This window comes from Sebastes umbrosus, chromosome 23, assembly GCF_015220745.1.
Source record: "Sebastes umbrosus isolate fSebUmb1 chromosome 23, fSebUmb1.pri, whole genome shotgun sequence".
Lineage (NCBI taxonomy): Eukaryota > Metazoa > Chordata > Actinopteri > Perciformes > Sebastidae > Sebastes > Sebastes umbrosus.
In genome coordinates this window covers 19,089,085-19,109,531 of record NC_051291.1, presented here as the reverse complement: position 1 = coordinate 19,109,531, position 20,447 = coordinate 19,089,085, and the positions used below count along the sequence as shown (strand labels likewise).

Below are 20,447 nucleotides of genomic sequence, written 5' to 3'. Positions count from 1 at the left end.
GGGACCGTCTGTGTTAAGATGGCTCAGATTTGTTCCAGAGCGTCACATGAGCAGAGCCACACGGCCAAACTAAAACGTGTATTGTTGCAATAAATGGTTGAGTGTCTTGACTGAACTGCATTAAAAAGATATGTATATCACATTTGTTACTGTGCTTTTCATCATAATAATAATGGTTTAACAAAAAATGAGAAAGGTTATGTAAATCATCTCATTATTAATGTCATAACCCTACTTAAAAGGTACAATGTGTATGATTTGGCGGCATCTAGTGGTGTGGTTGAGGACTGCAACCAACTGAGTAACCCTCACTCCTCGATTCCCAAGACTGCGGTAATGTGAGCCGCCGAATGCAAAACCATGCTAATGCCGTTCGCCACGCTCAGAGGCCATCCGTACCATAATAACACTACTTTAGGAGCAACAGAGGGCAGACGGTGGCGGGCGGTACCACGGTTTTGCACTCTACGGCTCACGTTACTGCAGTTTCACAAGCGTGTCGGAGAACTACGGTGGCCTTCAGGTAATGTAAAGCCAGGGTGACATTATATGAAACTAGAAAACCCCAAAAATCCATTGGTACCAACCATGTCACACTAGCTTGTCGTGAAGGAGCCTAAATGATGCTCCAAACCTACGCTAAATTTTGGTGAGGAAAAACTGTCATGGCCATTTTCAAAGGGGTCCCTTGACCTCTGACCTCAAGATATGTGAATGAAAATGGGTTCTCTGGGTACCCGCGAGTCTCCCCTTTACAGACATGCCCACTTTATGATAATCACATGCAGTTTTGGGTCAAGTCATAGTCAAGTCAGCACACTGACACACTGACAGCTGTTGTTGCCTGTTGGGCTGCAGTTTGCCATGTTATGATTTGACCATATTTTTTATGCTAAATGCAGTACCTGTGAGGGTTTCTGGACAATATTTATCATTGTTTTGTGTTGTTAATTAATTTCCTATAATAAATATATAAATACATTTGCATAAAGCAAGCATATTTGCCCACTCCAATGTCGACAAGAGTTTTAAATACTTGACAAATCTCCCTTTAAAGTGCATTTTGAACAGATACAAAAATGTGCGATTAATCGTGATTAACTATGGACAATCATGCGATTACTTGTGATTAAATATTTCAATCAATATATTGTTGTAATAAATGGTTGATGTGAGTGTCTTGTCTGACCTGAATTTAAAGACATGCATATCAAATTGTGCTTTTCATAATGATAGTGGTTTAACAAAAAATGAGAAATCATTGCATTACTAATGTCACAATCCTACTTCAAGTCATATTTATCATAATACGATATATAATGTTGGATTAGCCTCTTTATTAAAAAGAGCGTATGTTGGATTGATGTTTGATTCTAGTCAGATATCCAACAGACAAAACCCAGGGTAAAAAAGTCCTTGAAGCACTCGCTGCTGCTGCTGCTTGTAAAACTTATTACTGCTGTATGAGCACAATGAAATAACCGAGGGAACCCAGATGACTGTAGCATCAACATTTCATCATTTTAGAGCTTCTCTTATCTAAACTATAGCGAGCAAGTAATTTCTTTTTCAAAGTTTGTTCCCAACTGAATATCCGGCTCCCTTAGTATGTATGACCACGGCGTGTTTGATAATGCTTTCTTGAATGAGATTCTGTATGCCGCACGTAGTATGCAGAACAGTATGCATGCATGTGTGTGTGTGTATGTGTGTGTTCCTGTGAATGAGCCTTTGATAATGGCAAGAAAAAGATTGCGAGAGATAGAAGGAGGCATGGTGGGTGATAGCGTGTGCCTTATTACAGGTAATTGCGCGGATGCAAACACAAAGCGTGCCTCTGTGTGCGTGCACACATATGTATACATCCTGTGTGTGTGTGTTGTCATATGTTATGCATTTCTGCACACTTGACTGCTCAGCGTGGTCCACCGCTGGGAATTAATTTAGTATGCTCCTCTTTCTATAGTCAAGGATACACTGTGCGTCGGCCTGGTATATGGTCTGGTCTGGCTGGTTGACGTGCTGCATGGCGATGGCGTGGGGGAACTCGTTGAGCATCCGCTGCTGGAAAGCCTCCAGCCTCTCGTAGTCATGGCCGCGGCACACAAACTCCTTATTCTGCAGAGGAGGTGGGATGGTAGGGGGGAGAGGAGAGGGGCAGAGCATAACACAGCGTGGGGTTAGCTTGACATCTAGTGGTCGCACGTCGCAACTGCAGTTTCCTACTGCCAAACTCCAAAACCAAGGACACCACAGGGCCTGTTACATCATTAAATGGCATTGAATAAGAGTTGCTGAATGTCACCTCACACTGGAGGAGTCTTATATAAGGAAAGTTAATTCTTCCTGCAGGTGTATTTCTTCTTTGGAGAGGGTGAAAGAATGACTCTATTCAACTCGCTACTGACAAAGATGAATATGATGAAGAGAGGGGAATATGGAGATTTTTTTTTACCCGTAAGAAGAAAGGAAACTTCTTTCCGTAGAAACCCACTCGGAAGAATTCGGGTTCTAGTCTTTGCTGATCCATGATCTTGTCATAGAGAGAGGCTTCCATCATCTGGCAATGGAAATAAAGGACAATATTGAATATAAACAAACAGTGTGTGACCAATAAGGGATTTGATGCATTGACAAAAGGTATTTTAAAGCAGATGAATAGTAGGTATAATATATACTTTTTTCTTTCCTAGTTTTCTAGGAACATGGTAAGACTTCAACAAACAATGCTTCTTCAGGAAGTGTCTGTAGCTTGTTTGTTGTGGACAACTCACCCTCATCTTGCTCAAGTTCCTGTAGTCGTAGTACGACTCATATTGGTCCGCCAGTTCTCTGCACAGGATGATGCCATTCTCCCAACACTGAAGACATAAAAACACACACGTATTCATCCTCATGCTCACTGATTCCTGTCTTAAAAGAAAGCAAATACATTAAAAAAAAGCAAGAAAGCTCATGCATATCCTTCTAAATTTAGTATATTTGAATAGAAGGCTTAATGAAACTCTCTCTGCAGTGGTGCTGCTAAGCTCCGTTTTCTCCCCACTGGGTGGCACTGGTGAGTCGACAATATCGAGAGTCAAATCTAACCTCTTCATGCAGGTACACGCAGCACCCAGCCATCTTGCTAATTAAATGAAAAGCTTTCCTTTCCCGCTGCCTCCTGATCCCTGTGCGGCAGCACCGGCAGATGGCAGAGCTCGTGAATGTGAAGGGAAATTGGACTATGAGTAACGAGGGGAGCGGTTTTAATGATTCCGTAGAGCTGTGTTATTTCATCAGGGATGCTGAAGGTTTTGTGTGTAATTTTGGAGGGTTTCCATAATGCCACTTTTTTTCCCTGAGAGTGAAGAACTGAGGCAAATGTAGTTAGGATAAAGAGATAAAATCAGTAGAGAGGTGTAGTGGGAGGAAGACAGAAAAGAAGCTACTTCTCGAATGCATCCTGAATCAGCTGAGCTCTGTTCAAGCTGCACGATCTCACTGTTCATTCTTAGCTGCTGCCTTTAAAACCAACACCGCCGATGCAAGTCACGCTTCACCCGTCAGTCTCGCTGTCATCATCTCCCACACACAATATTTCTTAAAAGGAACGGCGTAGGATATTGTGGGGCGAAATGGATCCTGCTTTAATTACAGCCGCCAGAGATTCATCTGATTAAACCGAGGAGGTGTTGATGCCTCGAGCCGGTGTCACAGTTCACTACAGGTAGAAATTAAACGTCTGACCGCGAGTGACATGTATTTTTCTTGCTCCGTACAGCTCACGGCTCGGCTCTCTTATGAAGGGATTTCATTTCATGAGAACGATGTCACACCTCCTCTTAACAAGCGGGGAACTCTAGTTCTCTCGTCTTCAATCCGCGAGTAATAATGTTTAATGGATGTGTTAAAGCTTATGAGGTTAAAATCCGTGTATTTATGGCTGGTATGTGTTCATTCTAAACGGAGCATTAATAATATGGCTGTGCTTCAATGCCAGGTATGAATTAGAGTTTACAATATGCATGTGAAGCTGCATGACAAAGCCACTTATCTTGCTCTTATGTACAGTGTTTCTCAGAGTTGGTATCTACTAAAAACACAGCTGCATGTAACTGTCTTTATATACCTGTGGAAAACGTAGTGCTACATTGTGCCACAAAAAGTGCTGAAGAGAGGATTTTTCTTGTTTCTGTTTAACAGTCAACTGCAAATGTAGATTACGGGAAAACATGTTTGTGTTCATGAGCTCACCTTCCCCCTGTCGAAGTTCTGGACGATCGTGAGGTGCAGGTACTCTTTTCTTTGCCACTCGCTCTGCATGGGGTAGTTGAGGAACTCTCTGAGCGGCCTGTCTGACCATTCCAGTAGCTCGTCGTACAGCAGCAGAGTGTACGATGCCTCTGTGACACACAAACAGACACACAGACAAGCAGTCAGCAGATTATACGCATATAATGGGAGCAGTTAAGGCGAATACATTTGGACATATAGTGTGTTTAAGCAGCCTGGGGCAGCTTTTTGTAATTGTTTTCATTGAGAGTATAACGTTTTGTGCACTGCTTTTGCATTTCTGAAACAGCTTGAGTTGAATTTCTTTCAACAGCGCCTGACGTCATTGGCGTTTTTTTTTCATTGTGGTAACTTTTGCTGGATACCTGGAGCTATGTGAGTTTACAAACCGTAGTTATAATGATGTGAACAGAAAACAGCAGGAGGCAAATTAGTGTGGCACTTGAGATTTCGGGTAAGTTGTTTTCATTAATGTAAACTGTACTATTAACTATATGTAATGCAGAGTTCATGGTTTGTGTTAAGCTTACATTAGCACTCATTCGCTGGTTGCCTAGCAACCCCCTAAAAAAAAAGAGAGCGCAAACTGCAAAAAAACACTCTGATCGGGCAACAAACAGGAAGTGTGGTGCGCCTCAAGTTTTCCACCTGCAAAATGTGATCAGGGCATTCAGGTACTATCACCACTAAGAATTTACGTTGAATCTGAAACCAAGTCTCTCTATGTAAAATCAGACATTCAGCACCCCCATATATCCAGAATGGAATGATCCACCGTGAGATTGGCAGTCGAATCAGGCTCCTTAATCGCTGAATAGTCGACTATTCGGGGTCTCCCCTAATTGCCACATACAGTAAGACCACAACAATGTATCTCCCACACATGCAGACACTCACACTCACCCATACTTTACGTTAGAGTCGCTCCTTTAGACGTACCTGTGTAGTTTTGTGCTTTAAAGTGCAGGTCGTACAGTTTGTGAATGTAGCGGATGTACATCTCCTCTTTGTTCAGCTCAGTTTTGTAGAAGTTCTGACAGCAGCGGTGGGCGGTTCGGCGATGATTACGGACAAAAAGAATCACAAGAGATGGGGGAGGATTTAGAAAAATTATACAGAGAGTTGGAGATGCAAATGAGGAGAGATTTTTCAAAAGTGACAGATTGTTGTATGGTAGAGGAGGTGCAACAATATATTTCAGCTGCTGAATAGCAGTGACTTCTGATCCATCTGCCTACACGCCCAGGTGCTCTTACAGATGGCTGCAGTTACGTAAGGAAAAAACATAGTAGGCAGAAGGGCTTGACAACAGAAAACAACAGAGTTGTGTTATGTCTATGAGTCAAGATGTCAGCTGAAATACACTTTAGAGACTTATAATGTAATCCTACAAAACACACAGCAATAAAAAAAACATTCAAATGATGTAAAACAGACTGAACTGAAGAAAATAACTAGTATACATACAATTTATTTGATTATTGGTAATTCTTTATCAAGAAAAGGGTGAACATTTAGCACTTGTAATAGCAGGAGAATATAAAACATTAATTATGTCCTCATATATTCTGTTCTCTTTAGTATAAATGAAGATTGCTCTACTATTGCTCTAGAAACCTACTGAAAAGGCTTAACGCATGGTCACGCTTGTGTGTAATTAACATTCGCCTCCCGTTCACTTCCATTCTATGCAGGCGAAGAGGCGGGAAAAACATTCGGTTCCAGTGGCAAAGCAAATTCGCGTGTAGTTCAACTTTGGTGAACTTTCAGGTGAAAATTAAATTAGCGCATGTGTGACCAAGCCTTAAAAAGTATTTAACAATAGTTTGGGAAATACACTTATTCTCTCAAGAGTTAGATAAGAATGATACCACTCTCATGCCTACGTGTTAAATAGGAATCTACAGCCAGGAGGCGTAAACTAGCTTAGCATAAAAAGTGGAAGTGTGTGGAAACAGCCGGCCTGGCCCCCCAAAAGGACACATTAAGGCAATAATTCTGTTGAAGATCCGGTTTTGTAACAGCCAAAAACAAGTCGGCATTAGGGATGCACCTGAATTGCGATTTATTATTAAAATAATAAATCTTACACCAGCAACTTGGTAAAAACAATCTTCAAAACTAACATTACAACTCAAGTATAAAGCTTTTTAATGCAGCAACAAATTGGTCAAAACTCAAACAGGAATTTAAAATCCAGTATATGATGTATAGAGTATATAAATATAGAATTGAATTGAACAGATCGGCCCTATTGTCAACGATATCCGATCCAGCTATTTGAGTCAGTATCGGACCGTAATCTGATCCGATATCGGTGCATCCCTACCGGAAATCAGTTATACTGATACTAAAAGCTTATGTAGTTTTAGACAAGCAAACAGACTCACCAGTAAACTGACAGTACATCCAATCTTTTTCCCATCCACTTCTCCCAGCTTCATACAATCCCTGCGATGGAAACATCATAAGACATACAAAGCTATGACTTAAAGTGGCAACAAGAAAAAAAACTTTTTACAAACATGATTCGCATTGATAAAGCATGTTTCTGAGAGTGTATGTGTGCACACTCTCACCTATAGTCCAGCAATCTCTCCATTAAGCGAGTGACGGTGGCGATCAGAGAGATGCCGCTCTCCCTCCAGGTCTCTCTCTCAATCTTCTTCAGCAGGCTGGAGGGACAAGATGGAGAGATGTTATGAGCAGAAGAGACAAGAGATAACAGAGAGCAAATGGGAAAGGAAAGGTGACGGGGGGGAGGGAGGGAGGGAGGGAGGGAAAAGGAAGAAGAAATTACTACAAAAGAAAAGGAGGCGAAGCAAAGAGGAAATCAATCCCAGTCACACCAGTGTCACCTATGCTTACTGGCCTGCCTGTAGGAGTTAACAAAATAAAATACCCAAGGTGGCTTACAAAAAATCACAATAGTTAATAATATTTTTGCCACCTAAATAGATATTTTAATATTGATGATTGGTTAAGTTCTAGCCTTCCCGCTGTTCCCCCTCACACAGACGACACAGAGAGAACAAAGAGGAGAGCGTCTTACCTAGGGTACGGACCAAACAGAGGAATTCTACTCCAGGCGGGAAGCATAGGCGGAATAAATTAATATTAATATGATTAATATCAGCACACACTCACACAGGTTAGTTTAGGGGTTAGTGGAGTTAGTAGCAGGAAAATAAATTAAGAAACTAAATCAAAACAAGAAATCAATCAAGGCTAAAATCATAAACATAAAAACTAACTTATAATCTTTATTTGATAATTGCAATTTTTATTATAATGATTATTAACGCATAATTATATCATATTGCAGAGTATAGATTACATTTATTTTAATGATATTTAATATTTTACACTGATATTACACCATGTTTTACACATAAAAATGGTTGGAAAGAGAATGATTGACTATGAAAGACAAAGGGACAATTACAATAGATGCATATTGATAATATACTTATTTAAAATCACACTTAAATTCACATCTATGTGATAGTTAAATAGACATACAGTATGTATGTGATTCAGAAAAATGGCTTAATTGAATGCATTCATGTTTTTAGAAGCTTAATGTGGGGCTGAATTATAGTACAGTAGTCCTATGTGGAGGTGAACATAAATATATGAACAGGCACAAAAAGAAGCAGGGATACACACACGCACACACTAACACACACACACACATTAGCGTGAGCACATACGCTAAGGATGCAGGAGCACAAACCTGGAGACACAAGGACACAGTGGACAAGGACCGGCCACAGGAGGAGGTGAGAGTGGAGATGAAGGTGAATACTGATCACTTACCTCTCATTATTATTCTATCTAATAAACGACTACCCACTGCCTACTCTCTAATACTAATGAATTTGTGAAACGTTCAATTAAAAACCACTTTCCCTGTTGACATAGTGGCCTGTAATCTACCAGCTTAAAGCATTTAACAGGTTTTGTATTCAGGTAAAGGAGCGTTAATGCTGTTATCTGTGCTCTCTGGCTGCCAGGGTTAGGAGCTCATTTTCAAAACGGAATACATGTCCTCCTACAGATAAAGCGGCCATTTAACTGAGGCAAACGAGCTGGGAGCCGCAGCCGCATCATTTAGGCTATTGGACTCTAAATAAACGGCTGTTTTGTCTGTTAGATTTTACTGTTAAGCTAGTTCTTGAGTGGCTCTATGGGACAAATAAATTACATAACACACTGGCCAACTGACCCAATCCCTCCTCCTTTAAAGTCCAAGCTAATTACACAAATGTAAGTAAGTTTGCATCCATCCGCCCCTCATCCCCATATCTTCTGTTTCTACTGCCGTTCCTTTCTCTAACTCACATGCTGTTGAAGAGCTCCCTGTACGTCTCATCTCCTTTGCCCTCAGACATCAGGCTGTCCAGCTTGTCGATCAGCTTGGCCTCCACCTGTGAGAAAAAACAACAACATTTCAATCTCAAAAGGGGCTGCCAGTTCAGACGATATTGATAAAATGGCAGACAAGACGAGCAGCACGGGCGGTTTAGAGTTTGAAACTGAACAGCGCGGTCTATCAAATCACTCCACGTCATGTCAAAATCAGTCACGTGTCAAAGTAAAAAAGGCAACGGCCTCTGACATGTATTTTGTGTTTTATGACTTAATCTTGCAGTCATGAAAAAGTGTTTCACCATCAACAGGGTGCAAGATGGTGGGGAATAATGAACTGTTTCCTTTGGAAATTGTTAGAATTTTTCCTCATTATTAGTTACTTTTGTCAGGTATATACAGTATTAATTTTGGGCCACATCTCAACTGTCATTTTCCATCATTATTTTACACAGCAAGACAATTTTACATTTGATAAATGTATGTGTTATCTATATATTTTTTTACCTTAGATACTTTCAAATAATTGTAACTGTAAATGTGTTTTTTTTTCTTGTTGAATTACCTAAAAGCACTGGTCCAATGTGATAATTGAAATTAAAAAAATATTGTGTCTGGACCTGGAGATGGGCCCAGTGTCCCTGTATGTAACATCAAACAACAATAACAGACTGTATTGTATTCATACTTATGCTGCAAGGAAGAACATTGTATTGCAGTGGATTAGTGAAAAAGTAGTGAGTGTTAAAGACTGGCAGAGAGTGCTGTTTGCTTTGGTGCCATTATAATACCTCACATGGATATTACATTCAAAGACAGACCAGTTCTTTAAAATGTGGGAACCCTACTTGAGCTATATAGAGCCTGGTATCTCTGCTGTGACATGCTGCAGGGATTTTCTACAATGTTTTATTGCACATTATCATTGTAATCTCTGGTGTTTGCGTGAATGAATCTGAGCTAGTGATTTTGGTTTGTTTGTTTCTATTGTGTAGTCTTTTGTATTTTTTTTCTTCGCTCTTTTATGGATTCCATGATGTATCCATCTTCTACTTGTTGTAAAATTGTAAAAAAATAAATAAATAAGTTGCAAAACAACAAAAAAAATGACCTAAAATCTTGGCAGCTAACATTACTGTAGTTAAATTGTTGTCCTAACTAAGTAGCTTGGTAACTTGGCTACACTATAGTATAACTTAGAAAATTATAATATTTGCGATTACGATAATTTGATGATGAAAATGTCAAATAAACATTACAAGTTCAAATAATTATTTTGAGCAAAATTATGAGGATAGCGTATATATTATTTTGAGATTATAGTTCTGGTGACTTTCGACCTGCTAATGAGGGGTAGGGGGTAAACCGTGTGATTAAATATGAGTTTCAGGCAAGTTGATCTCTTTTTTTTTTACAGTTGTGTACCTGTTTGAAATTGCCACTGCGCCTCTGCTCCCAGTCCATCATGTCGTGGAAGATGGGGATCATGACATTCCTCAGATCGGGCTGAGGTACCAGCGTCACTTCCAGGAACGGACCAATCATCGCCGGGATGAAGTTCAGCTTGTGTTCCCCTGAGAGGCGAGACAAGAGGTCAACATGGAGGTTAGGCTCTCACTTTATCCCTGAACGCAGCTTATTGTTTATTTCAGAGGCAATTTGGACAACTCTGGAAAGCACTCTTCTTCTCTACCACTGGCTGCTCTGATAATTTGGTTTAAGTGCACTGCACTCTATCCAAATTGATGGAGTATTTTAATAATAATCACAGCGCCTGTGTTACTTACAGTAAAATTCATTAGTGTTAGTGGGGAGACTTTCCATTCCCATTGACATCAAATAAAAACAAAATAAATTGACTTCCAAATGTATTTCAAATTGGGCTCACTTGAATACACATAAAAAAACACTAGAAATTATTATTATAAAAACACAAAATTGCACAGATCCATCACAGACTGAGCGGAACAAAAGGTTGAGAGCACCCATTTGGTTGCCATGGTGACAAATAGTTGTTGGCATAAAGGGAAAAAAAGGCTGAGAGTTTATTTTAGTTCCCATCAGCACAGAGAAATAATGCCGAATGTACTGTATTTGTCCTTACTTTCTCTGGTGTTAGTGCGTCACACGGGCATCAAGAACACTACGTTTGCTTCAGAGGACAAATAATTATGGAGATATTTTACAGGCATGTTGTTATAGATACCTACTACTGGAATGGAAGACAGACGGTTGCCTTTATTGTACTTTATTTACAGCATCACTCGGAAAAAAAGTCTAATATTACTATAGCGCCATTTCCACCGCAGGAACTTTCCCCCGGAACTAGGAACGTTTTGAGGAACTCTTTGCATATGGACCGCAGGGACCAGGGTCTAAATTAAGTTCTGGGAATTTTTTTGGGGATGTTTTTACCCCACAAAAAGGCCCTGCTCGGGGGGTAGTACTTTCTGAATGTACAGGAACTATCAGGGTGGAGTTTGCAGGGATGGCCGTCGCCGACTGGTAAAACACACACAGCCCCGCTGCTTCAACGCCTTCAAATTGTGTACCGCTTGATTCATAAACAAGGAAGTACTCTAGTATCGATTTAAGACGAGAGGAGAGCATTTTTCTTTGTTTGATAACATCGAAAGTAAAGTTAGGCTCTGCTGTCGGCTTCCCGCCTCATTAAAAAAAAGACAGAGAGAAAAAAAGAGACAGATTGCGAGGTAGAGCGGTAACGTTAGAAGAGGGAGATGTAGCGCGGTGGTGCTGTGAATGAGAAAGAAAGAAAAGGTATTTTCTGATTGTTTTACGGCGGTTACCTTCTAAAGCAAAAAATAAATAACCATAAAACAGTCATCGGATGATTTACCGTGGAGACAGATGCTCTTAGTTTCATTTTCCTCCGCTGCATTTCATTCATTACATCCGACGTGCATCAGTAAATACTAGGGAGCAGTAAATGTCGTCGCAATGACACATTTATTTTTCCCAACAGATTTTTTTAGATGAGACAGACACACTGAACTGCAGCAGCAGAGTGTGTTTACCGCTGCGACCACCAGCAGTCCTCATCCCATGTCATGTTGCTTTTTCATACGTCAGCGGACTAATTCGCCTCATCTTCGCAGGTCTTTAGACCGCTATAGAAACGCAGACAACAGTCGGCTGAAGGAACCTTTTAGTTCCTTGAAAAGTAGTCTTGGGCGGGAACTAAAATTACCAGGAACTTCTTGGTGGAAACGGGGCTCTAGAGTCTCTTTTTTTCCTTTTCTCCGATGGGTTTTAGGAGCAAATTTGGGAATAAAACAGTCCATGTGAACCATGTGCATTGAAATGCTTTATCATCTTACCTAAATTCTGCCACATGCTGAAGATCTCACAGCCCATCATCACCCTCATGTCTCCATACCTGCATGATAACACATCATGGTTAGAAAAATGTGTGCCTGCTACAGGCAAATACCGGGAGCAGCGGTGAGAACAGCATGTTAAGTAGCCATTATACTGTATGTGACCTACAGTATACTTTGTGTGAGTGTGTGTGACAGAGAGCGGGAGCAGGATAGGATGGCTTGTTGAGAAACACATGGCTCATTACGGGAACACATCCTAACACGTGTGTGCACGCGCGTTTGCAAACAAGCTGAACTTACTTTTCCAGTATCTTCTTCCTCTTGGAGGGAGAGAAAGACTCCAGCTGAAGACAGGGCTGGTTGATGAATATTACAGACAGATAGAAGTACGAATCCCACACCTGGAAATGACAGCAAAAAAACAGCATCATGTCAATGCTGCACAAAAAAACATTCTCCACCAACTTTCAGGAATTCAAGCAAAAAAACACCAGATCATTTGCCACAGGTATCCATGGATTTGAGTTTTTAGTGGTATGTTGGACAACTACAGCTGTTAATATAAGTAATCAGCTGTTAATTTCAGTCACAAAAAAAGCTAAGCATCCTTTAAACAATCATTTTCAGCTAATTGTCTGCCTTAAGCTTCTGACTAATGGTATTAGCTCTGTTTTATGTCTGTGTCTCTGTGAAGGCTTTTGTTTTGAAAAGTGTGATGTAAAAAAATTCAAATTAATGACCTTTATTATAAATGCGTATCTGTCTGTGTGTCTGTTTGAGTGAGAATGTGTGTGGGTGGGTGAGGCTGTTTGATACTCACTGTAGCATTGTTCAGATGAACACAAACACACAGACAGACATCGACAGAGCCGCCTACCTTGTAGTCAAACTTGTCATTGAGGAAGTTTTTCCTCAGAGCGTCAGAAAGGTAGAGGACAGTTGTGATGATGACACTAAAAGAACACGACAAAGAGAGGAGGAGGTGGAGAGGGTTATTGTGCTAGCTCGCGGGAAAAATGCATCACAATTTACATGCTGTTCAAATGGCCCATTTGCAGAGTGATATATCACATGGGTGAAGTGAGGAAACATTTGCAATTACATCTCATATTGATGAGGGTCAAATATAAAACTCTCATCTATCTAGCTGTGACCTGAAGTTGTGAAGTTCCAGTTTTCTGAATTTAAATAAACATTTGTTATATTATTTGCACACACATAAGACTTCATAAAACCCAGATAATGAAAAGAAATTTAAAAAAAAATGTCACAGGAGAGGTCAAGAAGCCACAGCCTTATACAATGGACCTTCCCTCAACATAAGGAGAAAAACAAACAGTAACAAAAAAGGAAAACTAAGCTAATATAATTTAGAAAAATACGGCAAAAAATAAATGACCGTAAGACACACAAAAAATAGGCAGAAAAACTAAAAAATCATGAGACAATAACCCAATAAAAACAAATAAATACATGAAAAACAATACCGGGGGGAAAAAAAGAAGAGAAAAAAAGATATATATACAGCCACAAGAAATAATTAGACATCATGACTTGTCTTTGTTCCTCCACCTTGCAGCTGTAATCATGTAATAAAGAGACATCACCCAGGATTACTGACGGCAGTTGACCTTTTAAAAGAGACCGTAGAGAGTCGGAACACACTGTCCATGGAGAGAGAGAGAGAGACCAGGCTCGACATGCACTGTAAGTAGATGAAAGCTTTCTCTACTTGTGCACATTCGTGTGTGTGGTCTTACTTGTTGGTGACCAACCGCATGACGGTCCAGTCTTTAGGGAACATTTCTGGTCGGATTAGGATCCTGAAGACCGTGAAGATCTGAAGGAGAAAGTCCTGGAACACACAAACACACACAGCCGACGTGTTAGCATTGGAAACTCAAATCAATTGGGTCCAGGCTCAATATCAAGCTTGTGCGGCAATTCTAAACAGTCTTTCCCTGCGTCTCTCTCATTGGTGCTGAGACATTTAAGATTAAGCTCTGTGCATATCACTCCCTTGTTCACTCGATTAGGATTTAAAACACTTGTCGATCTTTGTTTTACTTTTTGTTTTATTGTTTTTATTCAAGGAGAAACGTAGATGTTTCTGCATAACTGTATCACGCTAATTTCCCACCGTATGAACGTGCCACATACTTAAATCTAAGGATCAGTGTGTAGTATGGAATCAAATGCAGTCAATGTATGTCTCTCTCCATGGTGCTGAAACGATGAAATCCAGTGTCTCTTAGTTGAAATCAATTGTAATTTAACATTTGCTTTTTCCCAGTGGTTGCTCAGTCTCCTCCAGACACTTACTTTGGATACTTGTGATAAAAGCACTAGAAATAAAGCATGAGTCCTTCTCAAACAAGTGCTCTCAAGCTAACAAGAGCATATCACCTCTCTACTTTTTCTGAGATTCAGCCAATTGCCATTTCTCACTGGGATGAACTTGTGACCCCGCTAACATTCTCTAGTCTCTTCTTCAGTGTTCACATCTCTCTGCTCTTCTTCATTTTGTAACTTGCCACCGCTGACCCCCGCAGTACAGCTCCTTTACATGCACACATTTGTATGCATACAGAGACACAAATACTTAAATGTACAGTATATATATATATGTATATATATATATAAACATATACTGTATGTACGTGGACATAGATTTTTTAGAAATGTCTGCGAGCGCAGCGAGTGAGTCACTTGTGGTTAAGTGGGAAGTTTCTAAAAAACTTTCAGAAAGTTGCTGAGAGAGACAGATAGAGAGGCGGAGAGCGATGATGACTCAAAGAGGGCAGGGAGAAAAACAAATGTTGTTCAGAACAACACAGATTAGAAAGTCAAATCCCAAAAAACAACATTTTCTGCAATTCTTCTCTCCCTCTCCACCCGATATCCATACGCCAATACACACACTGGCCAAGTAATGACAAAATATAACGCAATGTGGCTAGAAAAGGATATGAAAAGGGATTGATATGGTCTCAGCGAAAGGGGTGGTGAAGAAGAGAAGCATTGCCACAGATAGACAGATGGAGGCAGAGAGATGGATGGATGGATGGTGGTGGTCTTACCCTCAGGTTGTCTTTGCTGCTGAATGCCTGCAGCAGCTGCTGGTAGTGTCTGTCACTCATCTGTCGCAGGAGGGCCAACAAACACGCCACAAACTCCCCCTGACGGGATGAAATACAACGACAGAGAGAGAAAATAAATCACTAAATTAATTGTGCTTTAAAACATTTATGTGGAAAGGAGTCAAGTTGGAGGCGTGGCAACGCTGAACTACGGCGCCTTTGCAAAGGATGCTCATTTATATCCTTTGCCACAGGAAATAGGAAAGGAAGCACTCTGTTATATTGGATTTGCAGAATGCCCCGTATTAACCTCTATTGGCAACCGGTAAGAGCTGTAGACAACATTAGCGGAGCTCTATTACAAGTGGAACAACCCCTCCTTGAGTCTCCATCATCACACAATGATGATGATGATGATGATGTCATTATTATCCACTTCACCGTTCCCCCTTTGTGCTGTGTTGTATTCTAAATCTTAATTATTGCCATTAATGTTAATAATGTTAGCGGGATTATGTTCGCCACAGCAGCAACTCAATTTTAAATCTATAATTACTCCTGCACATTTAGTTAAGTCCCAAAACAATTTGTAGTAGCAAGCACACACACACACACACACAGGGTAAAACACACATACAGTGACATCCTGGAACTGGAGTCTCATGGCAGGTCCAGCAGGCTGGGGCCGGTTGCTAATTTCCAGGATGGTTCTCAGCAAAACTCCCAGCAGGCTCTCGACAATTAGCTCCACCTCTTCTGAGACCACCGGCTCCTACACAGAGGACAAAACACTTACGCGTGAATTACAGGCGACAGGATCACTTCCACTTTATTAACAAAAACAAGAAAAGAAAGAGCTAAAATGTCAGGGCGATGTGAATACGTGAATGTTCCCTTAAAATGATCTTGACTAATTTGCATTCTAAAGCCTTGAACCACGATCGACAACTGACGTCATTCGGCCTCGGAGCCAAAGTCTCCACTCCTTACCCGATAATCCTACTTTCATCGCAGTTTTAATGTGTCTTGAACCAGTAAGTTTTGAGGACTAATAAGAAGTTTCAAGGCTGAGAGCAACATTTTGAAACTTTAAATTCACAGAGAAAGAGGAAAATGGAAATGAATAAAAGAAGATGGAATACAAAGGACAGAGAGAGAGACAGTTAAAGATGAAAAGCAACTCAAAGGGAGTGGAGGATAAACTGGTGTGTGTGTGTTTGTGTTTGTGTGTGCGTGTGTGTGTGCGCATCTCCCTCTAGTCTCCCCTGACAAGACAGACAGGCCTTGGACGGAGCGATAATGAGACGGAGCCTCAGACTGGCACATTGGCTGCCACTGCTGTCACTTCCCTTTAGATGTGGTGCCAGTCTTTGTGTGTGTGCGTTGTCTGTAAGTGTGTGTGTGTCCTACTGGGCGCCTTTACCACTAGCTGCCCCTCTGGCAGCCAACAGTGCAAGTAAAGCAACCGGAGCTGCGACACACACACACAAATCAGACAAACACACAAGTGATTGCCATTTCGACAATGCCCGTTGCTAAATTGATGGGTCTCATTACTGAACTGCACGGCTGCCAATGTCCTTGTTACAAAGACTAATTGACCGTAGACACAACAAAGCAATCTGCTATTGCAATGTATTGGCAAGGAAATTGCTTTAAGACTAATTCCTCCAGCTTTGACTTCCTTTAAAGTTATTTTCCAGGTATTATTATTATTATTATGGTGGTTGTAATTCATGCTTATTTGTCTGTACAGTCTTGTAGAATAGCAAAGGGAATTCATTCTAACTGTACACATTGTACAGGATAATGTCAAGGTATAAAGTCACATCATCCATTATAAAATGTAAAAAATCTCTAGGAAGTTTTAGCCAATTTTCTTTTTAAATCGTGTTAAGTAGTTTTATGCAACTATATGCATACAACTTTTTTTTAATTTTTCAACAGCTGCCACTTCAGTGAGCATGCAGGATATCTTAAAGGAATAGTTCAACTTTTCAGGTAAAACACTTCATCGTTTACTTGCTGAGAGACGGATGGTAAGATTGATGCATGCCAATCTCATATCTGTATGCCAAATATGAAGCAGCTGGTTAGCTTAGCTTACGCCTCGTTTCCATATAGCTCTGTGTACGTATGTGAGTCAAGAGAGTTCCTATGCGAACCTCCGTAATCTCCTCCTTCCATTTTTTTTTGTTCGGCCCGTAATTTGTACATTGAAAAAATTTAACTTTTGCAGCAGATTGCCACAGGAAGTTAACATTAATAATTAACAAATGAATAACTGATTGATGAATGTAATACAGTTCCTTTTTATACACTTCTTTTCTAAGTGAAAACTTTGACGGCATATTCAGCAGTTTTGTGACAATTTTGTTAAAAGACGTATGAACCAATATGCATGCGAAAAACAGAGAGTAACTATCTGCAGTGGTGTTCCTATCCATCCGTAAAGAGATGCATTTCCTTGCGTTGAACACTTGGGGACATAATCCGTATACTTTACGGATTTACTGTCACAAAAGAAAACTGTGAGGAAACAAGGCGCCAGCCCAAAGATGGGAGGATTTGGGATTTTGTCACCTGGCAGAGCCAAGCTAGCCGTTTCCCCCCCGTTTCCTGTCTTTGTGCTAAACTAAGCTCTTAGCTGTAGCTTCATATTTACCGTACAAACATGGGAGTGGTATCAATCTTCTCATCGAACTCTCAGCAAGACAGCAAATAAGCATATTTCCCAAAATGTCAAACTATTCCTTTAAGTATGAGGTGGGCTTGTGCTGTATAACGGCAAACAATTACCACCGTGATACTCACCGCGGTGCCATTCTCCTCCTTCTTGATGAGGGACAGCATGCTGGTGAGGATGCGAGCACACATGACCAGGTCTCTCTGCTCCTGCATGTGTGCCTGGAGGACCCGGAGCACCACCGGCAACAGGATGCACCGGGACTCTGCAACGCAATCACACACACACACACAGTTGTCACACAACAAAGTCATAATGATATATAAGGAGCAGGAAAACACACTAATCCTCTGTGGCTGTATTAGTTCTTGTTTTGCTTTCACGAGCGCACAGTGTTTCTTAAATCTAATTAAATGTAATTCTTTGTGTAACATTAACGTGATTTGCATGAGGGATGTTTTTCTTGCTACGTGTAGCCTTTGGGGGCATGCTGGGAATAAAACGTCGACAGTAATTCGCTTCAGTGTAGAGCCTTTATTAAGAACAATTTAATGACATGGTGTTAGGTGCACTGTAGGGTAACAATTAATCAAGGTGTGCTCTCAAATGATTGCACTGCAGGATCAGTATAATATGGACTAATAGTCTGTTTGTACATGATGCAAGACAAACGTACAGAACAAAGCATCACTGATTATTGTCTGCATTTTGCAGAGTTGTTCAGATCTGTTTGTTTCCCTCTGTGCTGTTTATTTTCCCCGTGTTCATAATCTGCATGCAGAGCTTTTTTGTGATATTTGCTCCCAAATTTTTCCATGTTTACAAGCTTTAATTATGTGTGCGTATCAAACGGTGCATCTGTTTGTGTGAACAAGTCTTTACCTGGGTTAATGTAAAGCTGGCTTTCCACCGTCTTGGCAATGCACTGCAGTTTGACAGCCTCCAGGCAGTCGGCGTGGACGGCGGTGGGCAGGCTGCCCAGCGTCTCCCTGACGAAGCCGGCCACCTCCCGCACTGTGAAGATCTTCAACAGCTCGCCGTAAACGGCTGGAAACGTCCGCAGGAACACCGCCTGCACAGAACAGGGCAATATTAAATCATTTGGAGGCACTATGAATATATTATCGTAAAAATATGTATATTTCTCAAAGACTGGAATCACTTTTTGTCGAAAGTTAACAGCTAAACACATTCAAACTGCAATATATAGTGTTTGTTCAGTAATTTCAATACATTTTCCACCAAATCTGCGTTGCATAACATATATTTAATCTTATAAGAGGCCTCCATTCTCAAGGTGATTGGGAAAACTGGCAATAATAGATTGTGTTCAGAACCTCAGGGGCTTTGGATAAAAGAGTTCATTACACAAGATTCTGTTAAATTGTAAAAGAAAAGGCAAACACAACACAATACTCCTTGTATTCATACCGACTCTGTTTATAGAGGGAGGTTTTGTTGGGAAAACAAAAGGTAAATATGGACTATTGTGCTATGAATCACTGGCCCGGCAGTCAGGGATTATGTGGATTCAATTTAAGGGCTACTCCAGGGGGATTGCTGTCTGTCGCTTGTTTGTAGCTCTCAGTCTGATGCTCTTTCTTCCTGTCAACTTCTGTCAGACTCTCGCCGCACAATTGAAAAATGAAGATTACTAAAATCTAGAGAGGTGAGTCACCGTGTGACACTATTTTTTTTTTTTTTTTTTCTTTTTCACGTTCATTTTTCCAGGAAAGCCTGTCAGAGGATTGAGGCCATTTCTCAGCAACACTTTGTTTCACTGTCACAGGTGTTTACTTTTGACAAAAGAGCGGTTCAGACGGAGCAAAAAGGAGTTCCGCAGCACTGCTAGTTAATGCAAAGGGTTTTTCTACCAACATGGGGTCTAGACTCAGACAGGAGTCACAGAAGAATGATAAACAAGACTCCTATTTTTGTTGTGAATTAGCATAAATACATTAAACATATTCTAATGACTTTGTTTTTTGTATTCTTTTTTAATTGCTCTTTAAATTACATATTTAGAACATAATAACTGGGTTGCAGTCCAGAAAGGTCTGTAAAATCCTCTGTTAATTGTTTAGAGGAATCACTTGTTCCATAACACAACTCTTTTTGACATTTACTTCATAAATTACACAATATTCAGGCAAGGTACTTTCTCTAATATTGATGGAGCAATCTCTCTCTGTGTTCAGTGCTCAAAACATCGGATGTTGAGTAAGAAACTACAACACATCTCAGGCTACAGGTGCTAAATTATGAGTACATGGATTTGCAATGTGTGTGTTGGACCAGTGTGTGTGTGTGTGTGTGTGTGTGCCCACATGTCACAGATTAACTTGGATTAGCATTAGCCCGGCCCGCATCTTCCCACAGCTACTGTTGTGTTGAGAATACAGATTAGTCGAGATCAGGAGTCAGCGGAGGGATGAAGTGGAGCTTTTTCAGACGGCATGGAGAAGAGGGCACAACCGCAATAGCTTGATGTTACCCTCGCACAGTGAGGTGAAATAATTACAAAGTGACTGGAGGGTTTAAAACAAGTCTCTGGAGTAGATTGTTATAATTGATCAAATGAGCTGTGAAAAGAAAACCCGATGAAGTAAATTGAAAAGATGAGGACTGTTTTCCCCGCTAATGCGAGAACAAATCATATGTTCAGGGTGAGGGCACATGAGTGAAGCAAACAAG

At 40.6% G+C, this 20,447-nt stretch overlaps 1 protein-coding gene across 10 annotated transcripts in view; it reads right to left on the bottom strand.

Moving 5' to 3' along the window:
- The window catches only part of dock4b (dedicator of cytokinesis 4b), a 142,450-nt gene that overhangs the window by 30,805 nt on the left and 91,198 nt on the right, over window positions 1–20,447 (bottom strand). For 5 of the 10 annotated variants that reach the window (XM_037761280.1, XM_037761281.1, XM_037761288.1 and 2 more), the window contains exons 23-40: window positions 18,636–18,825; window positions 17,867–18,018; window positions 15,705–15,839; window positions 15,068–15,166; window positions 13,748–13,842; window positions 12,865–12,940; window positions 12,288–12,388; window positions 11,985–12,043; window positions 10,072–10,220; window positions 8,620–8,705; window positions 7,328–7,354; window positions 6,855–6,950; window positions 6,666–6,726; window positions 5,215–5,308; window positions 4,237–4,385; window positions 2,775–2,861; window positions 2,456–2,560; window positions 1,977–2,118 (exon numbers count right to left, since the gene is read on the bottom strand). In XM_037761280.1, the coding sequence (XP_037617208.1) occupies window positions 1,977–2,118; window positions 2,456–2,560; window positions 2,775–2,861; window positions 4,237–4,385; window positions 5,215–5,308; window positions 6,666–6,726; window positions 6,855–6,950; window positions 7,328–7,354; window positions 8,620–8,705; window positions 10,072–10,220; window positions 11,985–12,043; window positions 12,288–12,388; window positions 12,865–12,940; window positions 13,748–13,842; window positions 15,068–15,166; window positions 15,705–15,839; window positions 17,867–18,018; window positions 18,636–18,825 (1,903 nt within the window). The remainder of the gene's footprint in view (window positions 1–1,976; window positions 2,119–2,455; window positions 2,561–2,774; window positions 2,862–4,236; window positions 4,386–5,214; window positions 5,309–6,665; window positions 6,727–6,854; window positions 6,951–7,327; window positions 7,355–8,619; window positions 8,706–10,071; window positions 10,221–11,984; window positions 12,044–12,287; window positions 12,389–12,864; window positions 12,941–13,747; window positions 13,843–15,067; window positions 15,167–15,704; window positions 15,840–17,866; window positions 18,019–18,635; window positions 18,826–20,447) is intronic. The other 5 variants (XM_037761283.1, XM_037761284.1, XM_037761286.1 and 2 more) reach the window with 3 other exon arrangements.